A 19,479-nucleotide genomic window follows, 5' to 3' on the forward strand; every position below is an offset into this window, starting at 1 on the left:
TCTAGGTTTACCTGCCGCACTCCTGTCGCCAGCAGTCCACAGGCCACACACCTCGGTAGTCCCTGCACTACTGCTGAGTCGACTACTGAGGACAATAGTCGCATTGTAGCGGCAGAGTCAGAAGCTCGCTTATTATGTCTTTGGGTTCAAACGGAGTATGGCTGCCTGCATTGCGCGGCGGGGTAAAAACGGTCATCCACGTAAAGGCCAACTCGTGTACATACGAGTGAACGTGGGAGTTGCAGCCCACGAACGAAGAGGAAGAAAAAGAAGAAGAATGTCTTTGGGTTCGATTGAACACCATCTCTTTCGTCAGTCCGTGGCGATAACCACCTCATCACGGTGGCTTGTGCAGAGAAGCACTGATGCCGTCGATCTTACGGCTACGTTTACGTGGTTGTGTCGTTGTTTCGTTTGCATTCTGTACAAAAAAAATTAAAATTGTTTCACCCCGCATATGTGTTATCCATCAAGTATGTTATATATTCAACTGTCGCTACCATAGAGCATCCAGTGCTGAACGTTCATCTATCCACCCTTCCTCTCTCTGTGTCTCTGTCCATCTGTCTGTCTGTCTGTCCATTTTTAATCAGATTTGGATGTTTTAAACTATGGAATTTTTTTTTTAACTTTTGAGTGGAAAGCTTAAAGTGGTGACTTGTTTTTATTGTAATTAAAAAACCAAAAACAACCCTTGACTTGTAGTAGGTATTAACGTGGCGATAGCCTTGAGATGGCCTTAGTGGTCGGCGAGGCTCTAAGCACCATAATTTGATTTGATTTGTCTGTCTCTCTCTTTCTCTCAAATGGGAAACAAAAGTCTAGGTTTTCTTTTTATTACAAAGAGAAATGACTAACAAATAGAATAAATCGGAAGGAATGAAAATTAATGCCTCTGCGATTGTCATAGCAGACCATGTTTGACATAGTTAATGTACAGAGTAACACATTCTCAGAGCTCAGACCGGATGTTTCTGTCGAGATGTTCCGAGATTTGTGTGTGTGACCACACCGGATATTTCTGTCCAGATTTTTTTTTATTTTACTTTGAGATATTTTGTGATCAGACCAGATGTTTCTGTGGTCAGATTTCCGTGAGCGATCACCGAGCACCGGGACGTCGCGGGGCACGCGCGAGGGTTACGTGCCCAGAAGGAACTTCAACCCTTTTGATGACGATTAGCAGCACACCTACCCTCCGCTGTCTCTTCCTGTCCCTTGACGACCCAGGACCCAACGACAGACGAGCAAGGCAGGTCATCTGGCTGTAGCCGTTCATCAGTCTCTTCGCTGTGAAGGCCGAGAAGTGCGTGTCGGGACAGCTGGATGGTCAAGACTGATGGTGCTAACTGAAGTGTGAGGGAAGAGAGGGCAGTGATGAAAGCTGACTTTGGTTGAACGCTTTGGTGAGAACAGATATCTCTGACTTTGGCTGAACGCTTTGGTGAGAACAGATATCTCTGACTATGGCTGAACACTTTGGTGAGAACAGATAACTCAAAAACTGTTGTTTGGTGGGTGCGCGTATTAATTAAAGTCAGAGTCAGAGGTGACGTTGGTCAAGTCTGGCTGAAGATTTGTCAGTCGTGGAAAAGGAATGGGACAGAGTCACGGAAAGTGGTTTGTACCTGTTCACAGAGAGATGTATGTATGTATGTTTGTTTCGTTTGTTCAGTTGGGGGTGTGGGGGAAGTGGGTGGGGGTTCTTTGTTGTTTTTGTTGTTGTTGTTGTTCCGTACAAAAGTCTGACGTGGAGAAAAAGGGCATGGTGATTGACTATTGGATCCCGGAAACACGAACTGAATGGATCCTTTGCGAGAGAACAGCAAGAAATATTTTGAGCTTTGCTCTTCTCCAGCACTTTGACGCATGTTTGAAAACATGAAGCAAGAATCTGCATGCCTTCAACCAAATTTGACTTTAACACGATTCATAAAATGATGTGGATGATTTGTTGTTTTATGTAACTAAAAAGAACAAACAGGACGGTAGTTCATTCAAACAACCTGTCGCTTATGGACTGCATTTTTTTCTCTCTCTAGCTTTCTGTACATTAATATTTTCATTTCAGACAGCAGGTAAAAGAAAGTGTGATTGATATATGCAGTCTGTGATATTGTAAATGAAAAATAGAAATAAAAGCCGTACACAAATGTACACTCTTAAATAATATTATATTGAAAGTATGCCTGCTCTTCCGATTTCTTTGTTCATATGCTTAATGTTGCTTTATTTTTCTTATTTTTTCTTTTATATAAAAACACACTTTTAGGTGTTTAAAAAAATTTATTATAAGCAACACCCTTTTTTGGGGTGGTGGGGGGTGGTGGTGGTGGTGGTGGTGGTGGGGGTGGGGGGGGGGGGTGGGGGGGGGGGGGGGGGGTTAACGTCCTCAGATTTTAATGACGAAGAGAATGAGTTTGGAGAGTAACGGGGAAGATTAAATCAAACAACAGAGATAAAACCAAACAACAAACGGTATGAGTTTTAATTGAAATTTAAAACAGTGTAAATTTAGGCAAAATGAACTTGTAAAACACAACGCTGTCCGGTCTACATTAAGCATTGAGGAAATAAATACAGCAATAAAAAGAAAAATTGATCAATCATAAACTTTGGATTCTGAGAGTGTTTGTTTGCTTGTTTAGTTTTTATTTTTATTCGTGATTATTTTACAAACAACCCATAAGCATTCTGTGGATTAAGAAAGCAGAAATACATCCTGGGCACAGCATGAAGACTCCTCCAAAGACTTAGAACCTGTGTCTAAAGGAAGACAAGGACAGCATCCGTGAACGCGGGAGTTCTTCTTCTCTCTTCTTCTTCTGCGTTCACTCGTATGTACACGAGTGGGCTTTTACGTGTATGACCGTTTTTACCCCGCCATGTAGGCAGCCATACTCCGTTTTCGGGGGTGTGCATGCTGGGTATGTTCTTGTTTCCATAACCCACCGAACGCTGACATGGATTACAGAATCTTTAACGTGCGTATTTGATCTTCTGCTTGCGTATACACACAAAGGAGGTTCAGGCACTAGCAGGTCTGCACATATGTTGACCTGGGAGATCGTTAAAATCTCCACCCTTTACCCACCAGGCGCCGTCACCGTGATTCGAACCCGGGACCCTCAGATTGACAGTCCAACGCTTCAACCACTCGGCTATTGCGCCCGTCGAACGCGGGAGTCAGTATTCCAGAAGATTGGTGGCTGCTGTTTGTAAAACCTGTTCTGTGTCAAACGAACTGCTGCATTCCAAAGTTACTCTGGCTTTCAGCCAATGGAAAGGAAAGTCTTTAGCAACTCGTTCTGGCATTTAAAATAAATATATTGCAGTGGAACAGAAAAAAAAAGAAAAGAAAAAAGAAATGTGGTTATAAGTTAAAGGGAGGTGACCTGAAAGACATTCTAGCGTAGATTGCTGTCCCTTCTCCTTTTTCGAAACTGTATAAAAATTTTAAAAAATATAGAGAGAGAAAAAAAAGAAAAAAAAGAAGAAAAAAAAAAGAGAGCTCAAAATGAGGAATCTTTCCTTTCTTTCGGCTATCTTTTGTTGCTGTTTTGATTGTGTTATTCAAAATTAATCATTATTGTTTTCCGCAGTTTAGTGTCCGGTCAAATCAAGAAAATTCCCATGTTTCCGATTATTGGGAAGCGCTTCCTCAAACAGAGCAAATCCACATTTTTTTTTTTTTCAAAATGACAAAGATTGTGTTTCCTGAAACAGCACAAAACTGCATACAAATGGGATCATAATTCAAAAAGAAGATAAACTGTTGGTTTTTAATAAAGTTGATAATTTATTCTAGCAAAGCACAAAAAATAACATGCAGATTTATCATGGTTATTGATTAACATTGAAGTGTGCACAAAATGTTTCGAATGAGCACAACAAAATACAATTCCGTAATTAAAAAAAAAAAAAATCGCTTAACATGAAATACTCCTTTCAGTTCATTGAGTAAAACCGTAAATATCTTAAACAATAACAAAAGCGTAAATGAAACTAAGTGTGCCAGATCTACAGAAGACTACATGATCAGCCGAACGACGCATAAGGCAAAGAAAAAGGAATTGTGTGTGTGTGTGTGTGTGTGGGGGGGGGGGGGGGGGGCGCAGTTGCGCAAATTGCATGAGTCCATACTATACAGAATGTTGTATATTCTATACTGATTAAAGTAGCAGCGCGTTTGATTCAAAATGGAAGTCGCCAGGCAAAATCAGCAAAAATATATACATATATACAGGTGTGTGTGTGTGTGTTTCATACTTTAAAAAAAAAGAGAAAAATTAAAAGGTCGCCGATGATATGATACAACAAGGAATCGTGTGGTAAGGAAGGAATCATCGGTGAAATTCGGATTGAATTAACCACGATTTTAATCAGGCGTGTCTGAAGCATTTACAGCTGCAATGTTGTACAACACAAAAACCAAGCAGAATAAGCCACAAGAAGACTATAAACAAACCTGCTCTTTTTTTTTGACAATGTGAAGTACACGTCATGGTGTTAAACGTGTTTAGGGATATTGATGAATAACATAGTGGAGTTGTTGGCATCAGTCTGTCTCGGGAGACAATGGAACTCTGCGCCTGGTTCAGTCAAGTTGAGTTGCAGCGCCTGCTGTGGCTGTACAGTCCGATTCTGGATCGGCAGGCTCTGTTGCATTTGTGGCAGGTGAAAGTCGCGCCTGGCTCAGAGAGTACAGATTCTGCCCTCTGCCGTCTGCGCTCTCTTTCCTCTTCTCTTTTGCTCTCTCCTCTGGACACAAGCCTTCACCGGGTCCTTCTGCAGCTGTTGGGATCTTCATCCACCCATGTGCACTGTATACTGATTTATTGTCGTCCAGTATGTACGCAGCGGATATTTATTGTCGTTCAGCTGAATGACAAAAGGCGTCACCGGGATTGTCGAAACAATAACAATGTTCGAGATCCGAATGACCGTCACCGAAAAGGAGAGACGCACACTAATGTTTTGTTAGCTCTCTCTCTCTCTCTCTCTCTCTCTCTCTCTCTCTCTCTCAGACTATGGTAGGCTCCCTCTTTTACATTTCTTCTGCCAAAAGACCTTACACTTCTCTCCGACTATCGCGTGACTCCCTGTTTCACATTTCTTCTGCCCAAAGACATCACACCCCGTAACATTCACGTTTTTAACATCACTTGATAGATGGACCTTTTGCAAACAATGAGATTTTCACCCATTTATCATCAGTTATTCTATCGGGTAAATTTTGATTAATCAGAACAAGACAAGACAATACAATGATATCCGCTGAAAAAGACAGCTACTAAATGAAGGAGAATCAAATTACGGCATACTGTACGATACGGTTAGTATTGTGCTGTCCCAGCATTGTTAAGCACAAACGTAAGCAATAAACTGAACCTCAGCTTTGTGTGTTGACCAAGATATCTCATCTATTTCTGCAACGCAGAAAATCAAACAATAAAACATGCCAAGGGACGTAATCTGTGAACCTGCATGTCGATACCATTACCATTCTCTCCCATTAGAGGGGGCGGGGCAGAGGCAGGTGACGGACAAGGTGGGGCGTGGGGGGTTGGAGCTGGGAAAGGCGTAAGAAACCAGAAATTAAAACATTGATGTTTTTTTGTTTTTTAACTTGTTGTTTCAAAAGAGATTCTCTTAAAATTGGTATCCTCGTTAAAATCTACAGCAAATATCGTATTGATGAACTCTGTGAAAATTGATGGGGCGATATTTCTCTCCCAAACTACTAATACTATATTAAAATTCACACAAAGTTCATCGTGATGATACAGTGAATACGGTACATAGAATTAACAGCGTCTCTGTGTTTCAAGGCATATACAGGATATTACACATCAACGGTGGTCAAAATTCTCGGAAAAAATACAGATAGATAAACATTATGTCATGCATTTAGATATTACATGGGTTTAGAACACTTTATATTTCCGCTAAGTATTCAGCCATCGACTGTGTGTTCTTCTGCGCTTGTCACAAAAAAACGATGATGTAATTCAGCTTGGTTTTTAAGTGTCAATGTTTTTACATGCAAACGATGGATATTCAACAGTAAAACTGCTGTGCTTCGTTGAAGATATGCCTACAATGGTACGTATTGATGGTTGTGCTTATAATTCTGAAACAAACACGACACTTCGTTACTGTGTAACTCTGCGATATACACCCGCTTTCATAAAAGTGCGTTGACAGTATATGGTTAATTTTGAAACGGAATGTCTTTGATTGAAAAGAAAAAAAAAGGTGGGAAACGGATAAAACTATCAATGCAGCCTTTATGTAAATGGTGTAATACACACTACCTTAAGAAATATTGTGGATGCTGTGTCATAAAATTCTGGACACACAATTCTTAACCTGATGACTGATTTTTAAGATTGATTTTATGAGGACTAATGAACACATTGTTAAATTGGACAGAGACTGCACTTCAGAAAACAAATCAAAACGTAGTTCATAAAGGCGCGCCCCATAAAATCGTACTGATGTTTGTTACAATTGACACTGTGTGTGTGTGTGTGTGTGTGTGTGTGTGTGTGTGTGTGTGTGTGTGTGTGTGTGTTATAGTATGTAAACTGGGCAAATTTCCCATCCATAAAAGTATATAGTTTGAGTTTCCATATATGATGCAGTCTCTAAAACGCTTCCGTGTCATTTGATTGTTTCAAACAGAATGCGCACTTCTTTCTTTAAACGGCTTAAAATTCATGAAGACAGCACACCTTGTACAACAGTTGATTAATAGATATCGTTTGTCGTTTTTTTTTGTTGTTTGTTGTTGTTGTTTGTTTGTTTGTTTGTGTGTGTGTGTGTGTGTGTGTGTGTGTGTGTGTGTGTGTGTGTGTGTGTGTGTGTGTGTGTGTGTGTGTGTGTGTGTGTGTGTGTGTGTGTGTGTGTGTGTGTGTGTAGATGTTGAAGAGGTGCACTCCGTTTTGAGCTGAATTTCTGAAAGTTCTGTAACACTGCACGAAATAAAGATCAGGATGTCACTACAGTTAAAACATAACATTAAAGACTGGACGGACTGGACACTAAGAGCTAAACAATTCACCCCCCTACTCCTCCTCTTCGAAACGATAATACTCAAATGTATACATTAATACTCTAATAACAAAATGTCTTCAATCACCGATATGTGTTGCGGGACATTGGACAAAATTGCTCCTCCTCCTCCTCCGCTTAGAGCTGGTTGTCATTCTGCAAAATGTATTGTCACTGGGTTTTGTGGTACTTTGTTGAGACTACACGCTAACAAAATGTCTTCAATCACCGATATGTGTTACGGGACATTGGACAAAATCGCTCCTCCTCCTCCATTTAGAGCTGGTTGTCATTCTGCAAAATGTATTGTCACTGGGTTTTGTGGTACTTTGTTGAGACTGCACGCAAACAAAATGTCTTCAATCACCGATATGTGTTGCGGGACATTGGACAAAATTGCTCCTCCTCCTCCGCCTAGAGCTGGTTGTCATTCTGCAAAATGTATAGTCACTGGGTTTTGTGGTACTTTGTTTTGAGACTGCACGCTTCACAAATAACAGCAGTACCTCAGACAATGGATCAGATATAGTAAAGACTGCGGACTTTGTACAAGCGGGTGGGTTTGTCCAGAACGTGGGACCAGAGGGAGTCCACCATTAAACAGGACGCCTGGCGGCGGAAATACGGGTCCTTGCGATTCTTGAGCAGCGCCCTCCCGTGACGGACGTGGGGGTGACCGCCCCTGTTGTCGCTGATCTCCAGCTCCGCAACCAGTCGTCCGTCGCGTTTCTTGATCCTCTGCAGCCGGACATCTTTGTGCACGAACTGGCCTGGAACATGAATCAGGGTGATGGCTTTTTTTGGTTTTTTTTGGTACGCTTAGAGTTGACGTCATCAAGATTTTGCGCCTTATAAATATTATTATTATTAGTAGTAGTATTTTTATGTATTTATCTTCATTAATTTATTTTTTTATTTTTTTTATTTTTATTTATTTATTTATTTTTCTCAAGGCCTGACTAAGCGCGTTGGGTTACGCTGCTGTTCAGGCATCTGTTTGGCAGATATGGTGTAGCGTATATGGATTTGACCGAACGCAGTGACGCCTCCTTGAGCTACTGATGCTGATACTGATAACGACGGCGACATCGGAATGACTGTTATAACAGTAGCATCGTGATGATGATGGTGGTGGCAAGTTACAAGTCAAATAAAAACTGAAGAATAAAAGAAAGGTAGAACGAAAGAATGACATACTTCACCGGTACTAACAGTTGAAAGATCATCCAGTCATCATGATGTCTGTCAAGTTAAAAGTCAAATAAAAACTGAAGAAAAAAAGGAAAAAAAAAGATAGAAAGAAATACTTCACCGGCAATAACAGCTACAAGATCTTCCAATCATCATAATGTCAAATTAGAAGTCAAATAAAAACTCAAAAAAAGAAAGAAAGATAGATAGAAAGAAAGAAATACTTCACAGCTGCAAGATCATCCAATCTAAGCAGTACATTCATAAGCATTCGAGGTGGAAAGGATGTACAAGAATCATACGTACAAAATCATATCTACCCAAAAGGATTCTGGCTTCGGGGAGCGAAATCCGAGATTGGGTAGATCTCCCAGGGGTTTGATCCCTTTGAACGGAACTCCAGATGCCGGGAACGATGCTAAAATGTTTCGAATTAGCACCACACCCTTGAGCGATGCTAGAATGCCGGCAAAACTTAGCAAATGGGTATTGAACCGCCTGTCCTTACTTGTGATCTGTTTGCTGACTAAATCTTTGGACACCAATTGGGCAATTCTGGTGATCACTCAGATCACGTTGATTTCTGTCCTGTCGGTGGCCTTGCAGTAAAATAGGTCTGGGCTCTGAGTTCTGTCCTCACTTTCCCCATTCCCTGCCAGTGCCAGAGTCCAGCCACACTCACCTAACAAACCAGTCGATTGCTTGGACAGCTGTGCTTCGTTCTGGATCTCCACGTTCAAAAACGACGCTGCCGCTCGCTGATTGGTCCCGTGACGCACGTGCCTCGTGACGTCCACCTCCGCCCCCCAGTCCAGGGCGAACCTGAGAGTGGAGTTGTTCATCATGACCCACACCCCAGGCAGGTACACGGACCCCATGGTGTCCCACCGCAGGGTGGCCTCGTTCACGCGGGCATGCGCGGCGGTGACTTCCGCCACGACGTCCTGCAGCAAGATGGCGACCTTGGTGATGTAGACTGGGAAGCGGGACGACCCTGGGGGCTTCCGTCGGCCTCTGCTGATCTCCACGTTGACTGTTAGACCTGGGGTGTGTGGGGGTGGGGGTGGGGGTGGGAGTGGAGTGAGGGGTGTGGAGGGGAGGGGGGGGGGGGAAGAAAAATAAATGGATAGTTTGAATCAAAAAGTTATCCCTCTCTTTCTCTCTCTCCAACTATATTATATATATATATATATATATATATATATATATATATATGTACATACATATATATATATGCATATGTGTGTGTGTGTGTGTCTGCGTGCGTGTGTGTGTGTGTGTGTGTGTGTGTGTGTGTTGTGTGTAGACAGATAGATGGGTAGAAAGACATGCATATACACGCTTGACAGTATAAATAGATAAATATATATATATACGCTTGGCAGTAAACAAAAGAAGTGCACAATTTAATCAAGCTAAACAAACAAAAACATATACGCAAGTCTTCGGGTTGATGTACAAGAAAGTGGACAGCATTATGCCTACTTCCTGTTTTCTCTTCCTTTATTTATTTATTTTTGGTTTTGGTCAGGCTGTAGGGATCTGAAGCAATGTTCAGTTTTACATTCCCAGACATTGCCAGGCTGGGCTTAAAAGCAAGAATATGATAATCATGATGACGCACCTGACTGAGGGTCCCGTAATAACCGGAACACGTCACCAGTGTCTCCCGTGATGTCATAGCACAGAGGGTAGGACAGTGACGTCATTTCCACCATGAAGTGCGGGTCGCCTCCCCCTGACGAACCACATAGCATGGCATGTCTGTCTGAGTGCGCAAAAATTAAAAAAAATCGTGAAAGAATTGTGGAGCGGTGGCCTTGTGGTAATGCGCTCGACTAGGAAGCAAGTGTCCAAAAGTTCCATTCCCACACGAACCGGAATTAAAAAAAAAATTTTTTTTCATCTATTTATTTGTTACTGCCCCCTCCACTGAACCTTGAGTGGCTAGTCTTTCGGGGGAGATGATAAAGCGAGGTCCTGTGTGTGGCAAGCGCTAAGCATTGTAAAACAACCCATGGCAACAATTCTGTAGAAAAATCCACTTTGATAGAAAACCGAATACACTTGAAGAGATTCAAATATATATACATATATTGGGTTTTTTTTTTTCCAAAAGATGAACGAAAAAGGTAGTCCTATACACTGTGGTGACGCGCTTTCCCCGAGGAGAGAGCAGCCCCAATTTCACACAGTGACATTTGTTCTGAGTGTAATGCAATCTGAAGCGAAGTGAGAGGGGTTAAGAGCTATTACACACTTTAACGTGTAACCTAGCTCCAAGGAAAGCGCGCATGCACACACACACACACACACACACATGCACGCATGCACGCACACACACATGCACACATACATACACACACGTATGCATGCACACACAAATACACACACGCACGCACGCACGTTCACAAGAATACACACACACACACACACACACACACACACACACACACTCACACACACCCACACTCTTACACACGCACCCCCACACACACACACTCACACACATACTCACTCACACACACACACACACATACTCACTCACACGCACGCACACACACACACACACACACACACACGTAGGCTGAAAACAGGCCACTTTGTGCGTATTCGTTTTTCCTATAAAAAAATAAATAGATAAAAAAAAATTTAAAAAAATCTCCCTCTCCCTTCTCTCCCCTGTCGTATCTCTCTCTCCCGTCTACCTGAGTTTTATGGAAGAAAATTGCGTGGCCAGTCTCTGTGCCCCCCCACGCCCACTACTGCCGCACACCTTCAGCCCACCAAGCCCCCCCCCCCCACCCCCACCACCACCATCCCCCTTCCTAACTGACGCTGTTCTCTTCTTCTGTCTCCTTCCCCTACCTCCCTCTCCCACCAGTACCACCCTTCACTCACGCACCTCCACCTCTTCTGCTGGACGATTCGTCGCGTGGCGGCGGTGCGGCAGTGCCTTTCGACACACCAGGGGTAGACAGTTCCGGAGCGGAAGTTGGCATGGTTGAGGCGGAATCCTCTGGTTCCCAGCCACCGTCCGGTACGGCTGTACTGCCCACCGGTCTAATAGTGTCCGTCGTTTCGGTCGAACTGTCTGGTGGTGATACTGGGCGCTTTGAATACGTGGCATTACTCGGTGCCGAGTCGGGGTCACTTGGGTGTTGGGACGAGGCCTGAGGCAAAACAGGTCCGGTTGGTGAGGGAAGGGTGGCTGTGGTAGTGGAAGCCTCTGGCCTTAACTCTGGAGCCGTTGAGTTTTTCGGAAAAACTGGATTTTCTTCGGGTGTGGAACGGGTAATGGTGGTCCCTCGCGATAAGCCACTGTCTTGTGGCGTCGTCGGAACCTCCGGTGAGGAAGCTGTCCTCAGCGGTAAACTGACAGAAGTGTTTTCTGGAGGCAGGTCGGGATCTGTTGACGCTGTCAGGTTCAGCAGGGAGGTTTGTGTCGTTGGTGAGACCGTGGCGCTGCTCTGAGAAACGGAACTGTCTGCGTTTGATGACGTGCTGTCGTGCACAGTTTGAGGGGGAAGAGTGGTGGTGGTGGTGGTGGTGGAGATAGTGGTGCTTATCAAAGTGGTGGTCTTCGGGGTGGTTGTGCTTGGAGGTAAAGTTGTCAGATAGTCGTCGATTAGCCATGTATCTGAAAAAAGAAAGAAAAAAAACAACAACCCCCAAATAACCCCAATAACAACAACAATCAGGCATCAGTAGGTGGACATGGTTAGAGAGAGAGATTTGGGCGTGGAGGGTCGAGAGTCAGAGAACGGATTGTCCGTTTCTTCAGGGGTATGTTTGCGTGCGGGGAAACCCATATGCACTATACCGTATTTCTGAACAATGTGGGGTGTATATACCGGAGGAGGCAGTATAAAAAAAAAAAGGTGCCAGATGAGGGAAACAAAGAGAAGGGGAATTTGGAAAGAAAAAAAAACGTGTCCACTTGCCTCAGCCTTTGTCCGTCTGAACTAATTTGTTCCAAAACTATTAGTTTGCGAATTGTTTCAGCAATTCCAGTATCTAACATGCGGTTTGGGGCTTTGTTTTGGTTGTTTTTGTGGGGTTGTGTTTTTTGTTTGTTTCTTTTGTTTTGTTTTGTTTTTGCATGCGGGTGTTGTGTGTCGTTTTTACACGAACTAGCGCGAAAGTACAAGTGCGCCCTTATACATACACATGCGCACGCACTCAAAAGAATTACCTGACTCATCCAGAAGGTCACTTGCATCTTCCTGGAGAAAGGCTAGCTCCTCCTCCCCAGGTTTGCTCACCACCAGTGACGTCATAGGGGTCACAAAGTTGTACTGAAAACGCAGGGACATAATGGGATGGAAGTAGAAATGTAAATGATATGATAATAATGAAGGTCATTCTTCATTTTGACCGATTGAGTTATAATTTAAAAAAACCCAAGCGGAAGAGAGCAACAACGTAGTCGTGCCATCGTCATATTCATCATCATCATCATCAGCGATATTGTCGTCTCCTCCGTCGTCAACACAGCTGACATTTTGGTCATTTTCTTGAAAGCTTCAGACTGATATGCGACGACAACGATGATGATCAGAATTATCAGTTGTACCAAAAAAAAAAAAAAAAAAAAGAAAAAAAAAAGATCCTTCGTTTTCTCTGTATGATCACATGTCGTTTACTTACTTGGTTAACTCTCTCCATACGAACGGCGAAAGAGACGACGTTAACAGCGTTTCACCCCAGTTACCACCACCAAAATATTACAAGCGGAAGGCTCTTAACACTGAAGAGGCGAATGTTGACAAAGAATACCACAATTCTGACGACGGAAGCTAAAGGGGTCATTGAGACACCCACTGGACATCCGAGGGGTCTGTGTAGAGGAGAAGAGAGGACTGGCCGTACTGAGTGAGTTAATCGTGGTGGTTTTCTGTTTATTTCTTAAAGTGTTGGTCTGGAAGTTATTCAATTAATGATGAGATAAAAACGAGGTCCCGTGGAAGCACGTATTCAGTGCGTTTAAAAGAACTCGCGACAACAAAAGGGTTGTCCTGGCACAATTCTGAAGAAAAAAAACCACCCTAATATACATGTGGATGTATGCGCGTGACTGAACCTGACTTCTTCTTCTTCTTCGTTTACGTTCGTGGGCTGCACCTCCCACGTTCACTCGTATGTACACGAGTGGGCTTTTACGTGTATGACCGTTTTTACCCCGCCATGTAGGCAGCCATACTCCGTTTTCGGGGGTGGCTGAACCTGACTGAATGACGCGAATTGTGAACGGCTTGAGCGGCTGTCATTCGGCTCTACCCAGGTGAGCAGGCTGTTGTACAAATGACTCCGTGTCCGTCAAGTATGTGGTCTCTGAGAGAAGACAGGCGCTGTATGAATAATGATAACAACAACAATAATAACAATAACATTAATAATGATAATAATAATAATAAGAAGAAGAAGAACAACAACAACAACAATAATAATCATAATAATAACAACGATGATGATGATGATCATGAGGATGCTGATGATAATGACAGTAAGAAGAGGAAGGAGCAGAAGTAGACAACGAAGAAAATAAGATTTTTTTTTTCAAAAAATCCAGTTTCACTGTCAGCCAGCCATGGCCAGCTAGGTCTCCTTACCGCCAGCGCCAGTTCTGTGGCCTTCTGCTTCAGCTGTCGTTTGGTGGCTGGGTCGTCCTCCCCTACCCGTTGCCGCAGCAGCTGACCGATGGTCAGGTAGGCCCACATCTTCTCCACCACCCCCGCCAGCTCCTCCGCCCTCAGCAGCCCGCAAGACTTCACCTCGCCCGGGGTCGTGGGGTCAGGGTCGGGCACGATGGTCAGGTTGACCTGACCTGTGGTAGGAGAGGAAGAGGAAGGTGGCAGAATGGTTAAGACGCTCAGCTGCCAATACAGAGAGTCCGTGAGGATGTGGGGTTCCAATCCCGCTCTCGCCCTTTCTCCCCCAAGTTTGACTGGAAAATCAAACTGAGCGTCTAGTTATTCGGATGAGACGATAAACCGACGTCCCGTGTGCAGCACTCACTTGGCGCACTGAAAAAGAACCCGTGGCAACGAGAGTTTTGTTCTCTGGCAAAATTCTGTGGAAGAAATCCACTCTGGCAGGTACATGAATATATATGCATGCACTTAAGGCCTAACTGAGCGAACTGGGTTATGCTGCTGGTCAGGTATCTGCCTAGCAGATGTGGTGTAGCGTATATATATTTGTCCGAAAGCAGCGACACCTCCTTGGGAAACTGAAACTGAAAATGTGGTAGCGAGATAAGAGTGGGATAAGACTGGTGAATGTCGTCCTCTGTGAGAGGAGCGTTGCGTCAGAGAGGGAGGAAAAGATGTATACGTTGGTAAATCTTTCGTCATGTTTTCACTATTTGGTGTTTGCTTTTTGAATTATTACAAACAATTGTTCATTGTGGCGTAACAGAGGGAAAGATTTATCATACACATGGGTAATCATGGTCAGGTTGACCTGACCTGTGGAAGGGATGAGTGACAGTGAGTGAGATAGGACCGGTGAGTGTCGTCCTCTGTGAGGTGAATGTAGTGCAACAGAAAGGTGTACACGAAGGTAGTCATGGTCAGGTTGACCTGACCTGTGGTAGCGATTAGTGAGGGACAGGAGTGAGTGAGATAGGACTGGTGAATGTCGTCCTCTGTGAGAGGAGTGTGAAGTAACAGAGGAAGGGAAAGATGTTCGAGTTGGTAATCTTTCCTCGTCATGTTTCCACTATTTGGTGTTTTCTTTTTTGAATCATTGCAAACTGTTATTCATATTATTCCCCCCGTACCACCCCGAAATGGAATACACTGCCCCAGGAGGTTGTCACAGCCGAGTCGCTGGACTGCTTCAAGTCTAGAATCGCCTCCTGCCTGTGACACAACTACCCTCCAACACCTCTGTTTAGGTACCCCCCACCCCCCAACCCCCACCAGCCAGCAAGTCCACCCACCCCCACTTTTTTCCACTAACAAGTAGTGTCGTAGAAGGCTAGGGCTGTGCCGGTCGGGTGTATTCCCGGGGACCGCTACGGTAGCCGGATTGGCCCAACTGGAGATGCGAACACACCAGTGGACTGCATCCCATCTCCCCTATCAGTTAACAGATCATCGCTCGGTAGCCCAGCTAAATTGCGCCCAACAGCAACCTCCCACAACACGACAATTTTCATCAGCATACTGATGTTGGTCGTTAAGTGGAAGAAGAAGAAGAAGAAGAAGAAGAAAATTGTCCGAAACGATAATTTCAGTTTTACACCTTAGTTATGATTAGGGGTTATACTTTTTCTTTCTTGACAGTGAAAAAACCATTCAGTTAACCAGTCAATCAAATCAGTTTAACAGCCTCCTAAACATACAAAGAAGACTGGTGTATGGGCGACAAGACAGCATGAAATAGTGCAACATTAAATTAACGTTTTACATTCATAAAATGGTAAAAGTATAAGACACTCATAACGTACGAAATATAACTGTGAGGAGTACAAGTGGTAAGGACTGAGGCCTGTGCATGATGTGGTGTAAGGGGGCGGGGGTGGGAGGTTGGGCAGGCAGAGGGCGATCAGTGGTGGTGGGAGAGAAGGTTGGAGAGTTTTGTCAGAGAGAAAGAACTGATTTGTGGTTTTCAGTATTAAAGTCCCATCATACCACTTTTGACTCCTTAAAAAACAGTGAACACTTTATTTCCCCACATAAACGAAATTTCGTCTAAATGAGCGAAAGCTTTTTGCACAATGCATACATCAAAGATGTTTAACCATAATTGCAACGCATGCATGCACGCTCACACACACACACACACACACACACACACACACACACACACACACACACACACATTGACGGTATGATATACTGTCAGTGAGTTTTGCTTGTTCTTACGTCAAACCTCGCAGAGCGTTACATTCTTCTTGCAGACTGTCAAACAAACAAGCAAAATGTTTAGCGTGACACCCCCAGCCAATCTATGCAAAAACAGCAACGAATCCCCACCCCCTCCCCCCCTTGCAGACTGTCAAGAAACAACCAAACAAAATGTTTAGTGTGACACCCCCCAGCCAACCTATGCAAAGACAGCAACGACCCCCCACCCCCACCTCCCCCTTTGCAGACTGTCAAGAAACAACCAAACAAAATCTTTAGTGTGACACCCCCCAGCCAACCTATGCAAAGACAGCAACGACCCCCCACCCCCACCTCCCCCTTTGCAGACTGTCAAGAAACAACCAAACAAAATGTTTAGTGTGACACCCCCAGCCAATCTATGCAAAGACAGCAACGACTCCCCACCCCCTCCAACCCTTGCAGACTGTCAAGAAACAACCAAACAAAATGTTTAGTGTGACACCCCCAGCCAATCTGTGCAAAGACAGCAACGACCCTCCCCAACCCCTCCCCCTTGCAGACTGTCAAGAAACAACCAAACAAAATGTTTACCGTGACACCCCCAGCCAATCTGTGCAAAGACAGCAACGACGCCCTGCCGACTGTCAAGAAACAGCCAAACAAAATGTTCAGTGCGACACTCCCCCGCCAAGGTATACAAAGACAGCAGAGACCAACCATACCCCCACACCCACCCCACCCCCCTGGCCCCACCAACACCCACCCTTCCGTCCCGTGGCCTGCACGAGGACTTGCAGAGCTGTCTGGTTCAGGCGGATCAGCTTGCCCGCCACCACCATCTCGGAGCCGTTGAAGAACTTGCGGAACAGGGTCCTGGTCAGGGTCTCGAGGTCCACCTGGCTGTCCAGGTAGGACGCCTGCACTCCGGTCAGCAGCAGGGTGGACACCTCGTCGTAGAACCCATGGATCTGGTGAGGACACGGGACGTTGGCATGAGGTCTTTTTAATATATTTTTTTTAAAAAATCATAATGTATGCGACGGGCGCAATAGCCGAGTAGCTAAATCTTTGGATTTTCAATCTGAGGGTCCCTGTTTCGAATCTCGGTAACGGCGCCTGGTGGGTAAAGGGTGGAGATTTTTCTGCTCTTCCAGTCAACATATGTGCAGACCTGCTTGTGCCTGAACCCCCTTCGTGTGTATACGCAAGCAAAAGATCAAATACGCACGTTAAAGATCCAATAGGCACGTTAAAGATCCTGTAATCCATGTCAGCGTTCGGTGGGTTATGGAAACAAGAATATACCCAGCATGCACACTCCCTAAAATGGAGAGTGGCTGCTTACATGGCGGGGTAAAAAGGGTCATACACATAAAAATCCACTCGTGTACAAACGAGTGAACGTTGGAGTTGCAGCCCACGAACGAAGAAGAAATAATGTATGCATTACTAAGCACAGTGTTGTTGTCAATAAGTTCTATAATGTCAAATAATAATTCAGCTAGTGTTTGGAATTAGTTTTTTTTCCTTTTGGAATCTGGTGTTCGTGACTTTTGGGAGTGTGTGGATGGTATGTGTGTGGGTGTTATTTCAATATGTAATATTTTAAGTTCTTTAATGTCAAATAATAGATAAAGAGTCCTTGGTATTAGTTGTGTTTTTTTTCTTTTAAAATCTGGGGTTCGTGACTTTTGGGAGTGTGTGCATGGTATATGTGTGGGTGTCATTTCCTAATGTGTAATATCTTAAGTACTTTAATGTTATCTATGAATCACTGGAGAGTCTTCATTCAATGTCATCTATGAATAACTGAAGTCTGAAGAGTCTTCAGCATTTCCTTTATTGGTTGCGGTTCAAAGAAGTGAAATAAAGGACCGCATACACTTCTTAATGGACAAGTTAGCTATTTTTAGTAGCTATTTTTAGTATGTTGGTTCACTGATTGACGCACTGACTGGTCGTCTGCACAGCCACTTGCTTGACACAGCTTGCTTGCTTCATGAACCATTCAGATTACATTTCTATTGCAGCGGGGAACGTAAGCAATATCTTTCTGCACTTTTGAGTGAAAGATAGAGCATCTGCATATAGACACATTTAATTATATTGAGGTTTTTTTGGGTTTTTTTTAAGCGACATAGACATCTTCAGAGTCATCCGTGAGAGACACAATGATCGATCATTTTTTTCTTTTCTGACACTACTGGTATACCATACCGCCCTGTTATCATTTTTGTCGGTGCTCCACTTATTGAAACGTGTCGAACCTGAAGGGCGGCGTCAGCATCCTGGTAAATCCTCCGCCCCACTCCATAATTTTGCGACGCCAGCTTCTTCACCAGCGGCCAATCAGCGTCCTTGCCGAACGCCAGCCCGAAGACAGTCACGTTCTTCCGGTTCTGCGCGCGAACGTGCCTCAGGATCTTGTTCTGGTCCGTCTCGCCCCGCGTGGGCCTTCCGTCCGTCAGGAAAATGATCAGGGAGGTGTTGCCCTTCACTGTGGGGTCTTCGTTGAAGAACTGCAACCCTTGTGCGAGCGCGGAGTCTATGTTTGTGTCTGAAAAAATATTGGGGGCGAAAGAGTGTGAATGATTTGAACATGACTGAAAAGTTTTTAAAAACTCGGTTGACTGTGAATATAATATCAATTTCTCGAACATTGATGTATAACTATTGGACTTTAATGTTATCCTCGCTTACGACTTTGCATGTAGAAGTATAGCCTCCCCGTCCAGTGATCTTGTGCTGTACGTTTACGCCCCAAACCCTTTAATATGCCGCCATTTGCATTGTTCAATTTGCATTCTCAATGTATACAGACAGTAATATATATATATATATATATATATATATATATATATATATATATATATATATATATATATAATTGTGTGTGTGTGTGTGTGTGTGTGTGTGTGTGTGTGTGTGTGTGTGTGACGGCATGTGTATGTGTGTGTGTGTGTACACACACACACACACACACACACACACACACACACACAGAATATTTATTTTATCTATTATAAGAATAAATGAAATCAACATCATCTCTTATTAATTTAAACTTAAAAATCATCAAATCAATCCAAATCACATCACACATAGTCCAGCCAGTTCAAGGCTGATCGCCCGTCAGTTCTTAAAACCAGGTGAAGAGAACACAGGGGTCAATTACAATATGATATAAACTTGAAACAAGATAATAAAATGAACAGAAGCACTGACATCCACGAGCCTTGAGGGAGTTGACATACTGCATGGCCCACTGAATGGTCCTGCTGGTCACCGGCAACAGCTGCCGTCTCCAGAAGGTGGCCCGGGAATTGAACTGCAAGACACGCAATACACGACGAGAACTCAACACTTGAACTGTTTGATGTCGTTAGCATACATG

At 43.9% G+C, this 19,479-nt stretch overlaps 2 protein-coding genes across 2 annotated transcripts in view; one reads left to right on the forward strand and one right to left on the reverse strand.

The window, feature by feature from the left end:
* The window catches only part of LOC143285148 (uncharacterized), a 3,015-nt gene extending 1,554 nt beyond the window's left edge, over positions 1 to 1,461 (forward strand). Inside the window, exon 3 of the mRNA XM_076592376.1 lies at positions 1,089 to 1,461. Coding sequence (XP_076448491.1) covers positions 1,089 to 1,183 — 95 coding nt within the window. The 3' untranslated portion in view covers positions 1,184 to 1,461. The remainder of the gene's footprint in view (positions 1 to 1,088) is intronic.
* Positions 1,462 to 6,855: 5,394 nt separating this feature from the next.
* The window catches only part of LOC143284749 (inter-alpha-trypsin inhibitor heavy chain H4-like), a 54,124-nt gene continuing 41,500 nt past the window's right edge, over positions 6,856 to 19,479 (reverse strand). The window contains exons 7-15 of the mRNA XM_076591714.1: positions 19,311 to 19,413; positions 18,353 to 18,642; positions 16,849 to 17,053; positions 13,860 to 14,074; positions 12,443 to 12,545; positions 11,153 to 11,887; positions 9,872 to 9,985; positions 8,930 to 9,289; positions 6,856 to 7,826 (exon numbers count right to left, since the gene is read on the reverse strand). Coding sequence (XP_076447829.1) covers positions 7,576 to 7,826; positions 8,930 to 9,289; positions 9,872 to 9,985; positions 11,153 to 11,887; positions 12,443 to 12,545; positions 13,860 to 14,074; positions 16,849 to 17,053; positions 18,353 to 18,642; positions 19,311 to 19,413 — 2,376 coding nt within the window. The 3' untranslated portion in view covers positions 6,856 to 7,575. The remainder of the gene's footprint in view (positions 7,827 to 8,929; positions 9,290 to 9,871; positions 9,986 to 11,152; positions 11,888 to 12,442; positions 12,546 to 13,859; positions 14,075 to 16,848; positions 17,054 to 18,352; positions 18,643 to 19,310; positions 19,414 to 19,479) is intronic.

This window comes from Babylonia areolata, chromosome 8 (genome assembly GCF_041734735.1).
Source record: "Babylonia areolata isolate BAREFJ2019XMU chromosome 8, ASM4173473v1, whole genome shotgun sequence".
Classification (NCBI taxonomy): Eukaryota; Metazoa; Mollusca; class Gastropoda; order Neogastropoda; family Buccinidae; genus Babylonia; species Babylonia areolata.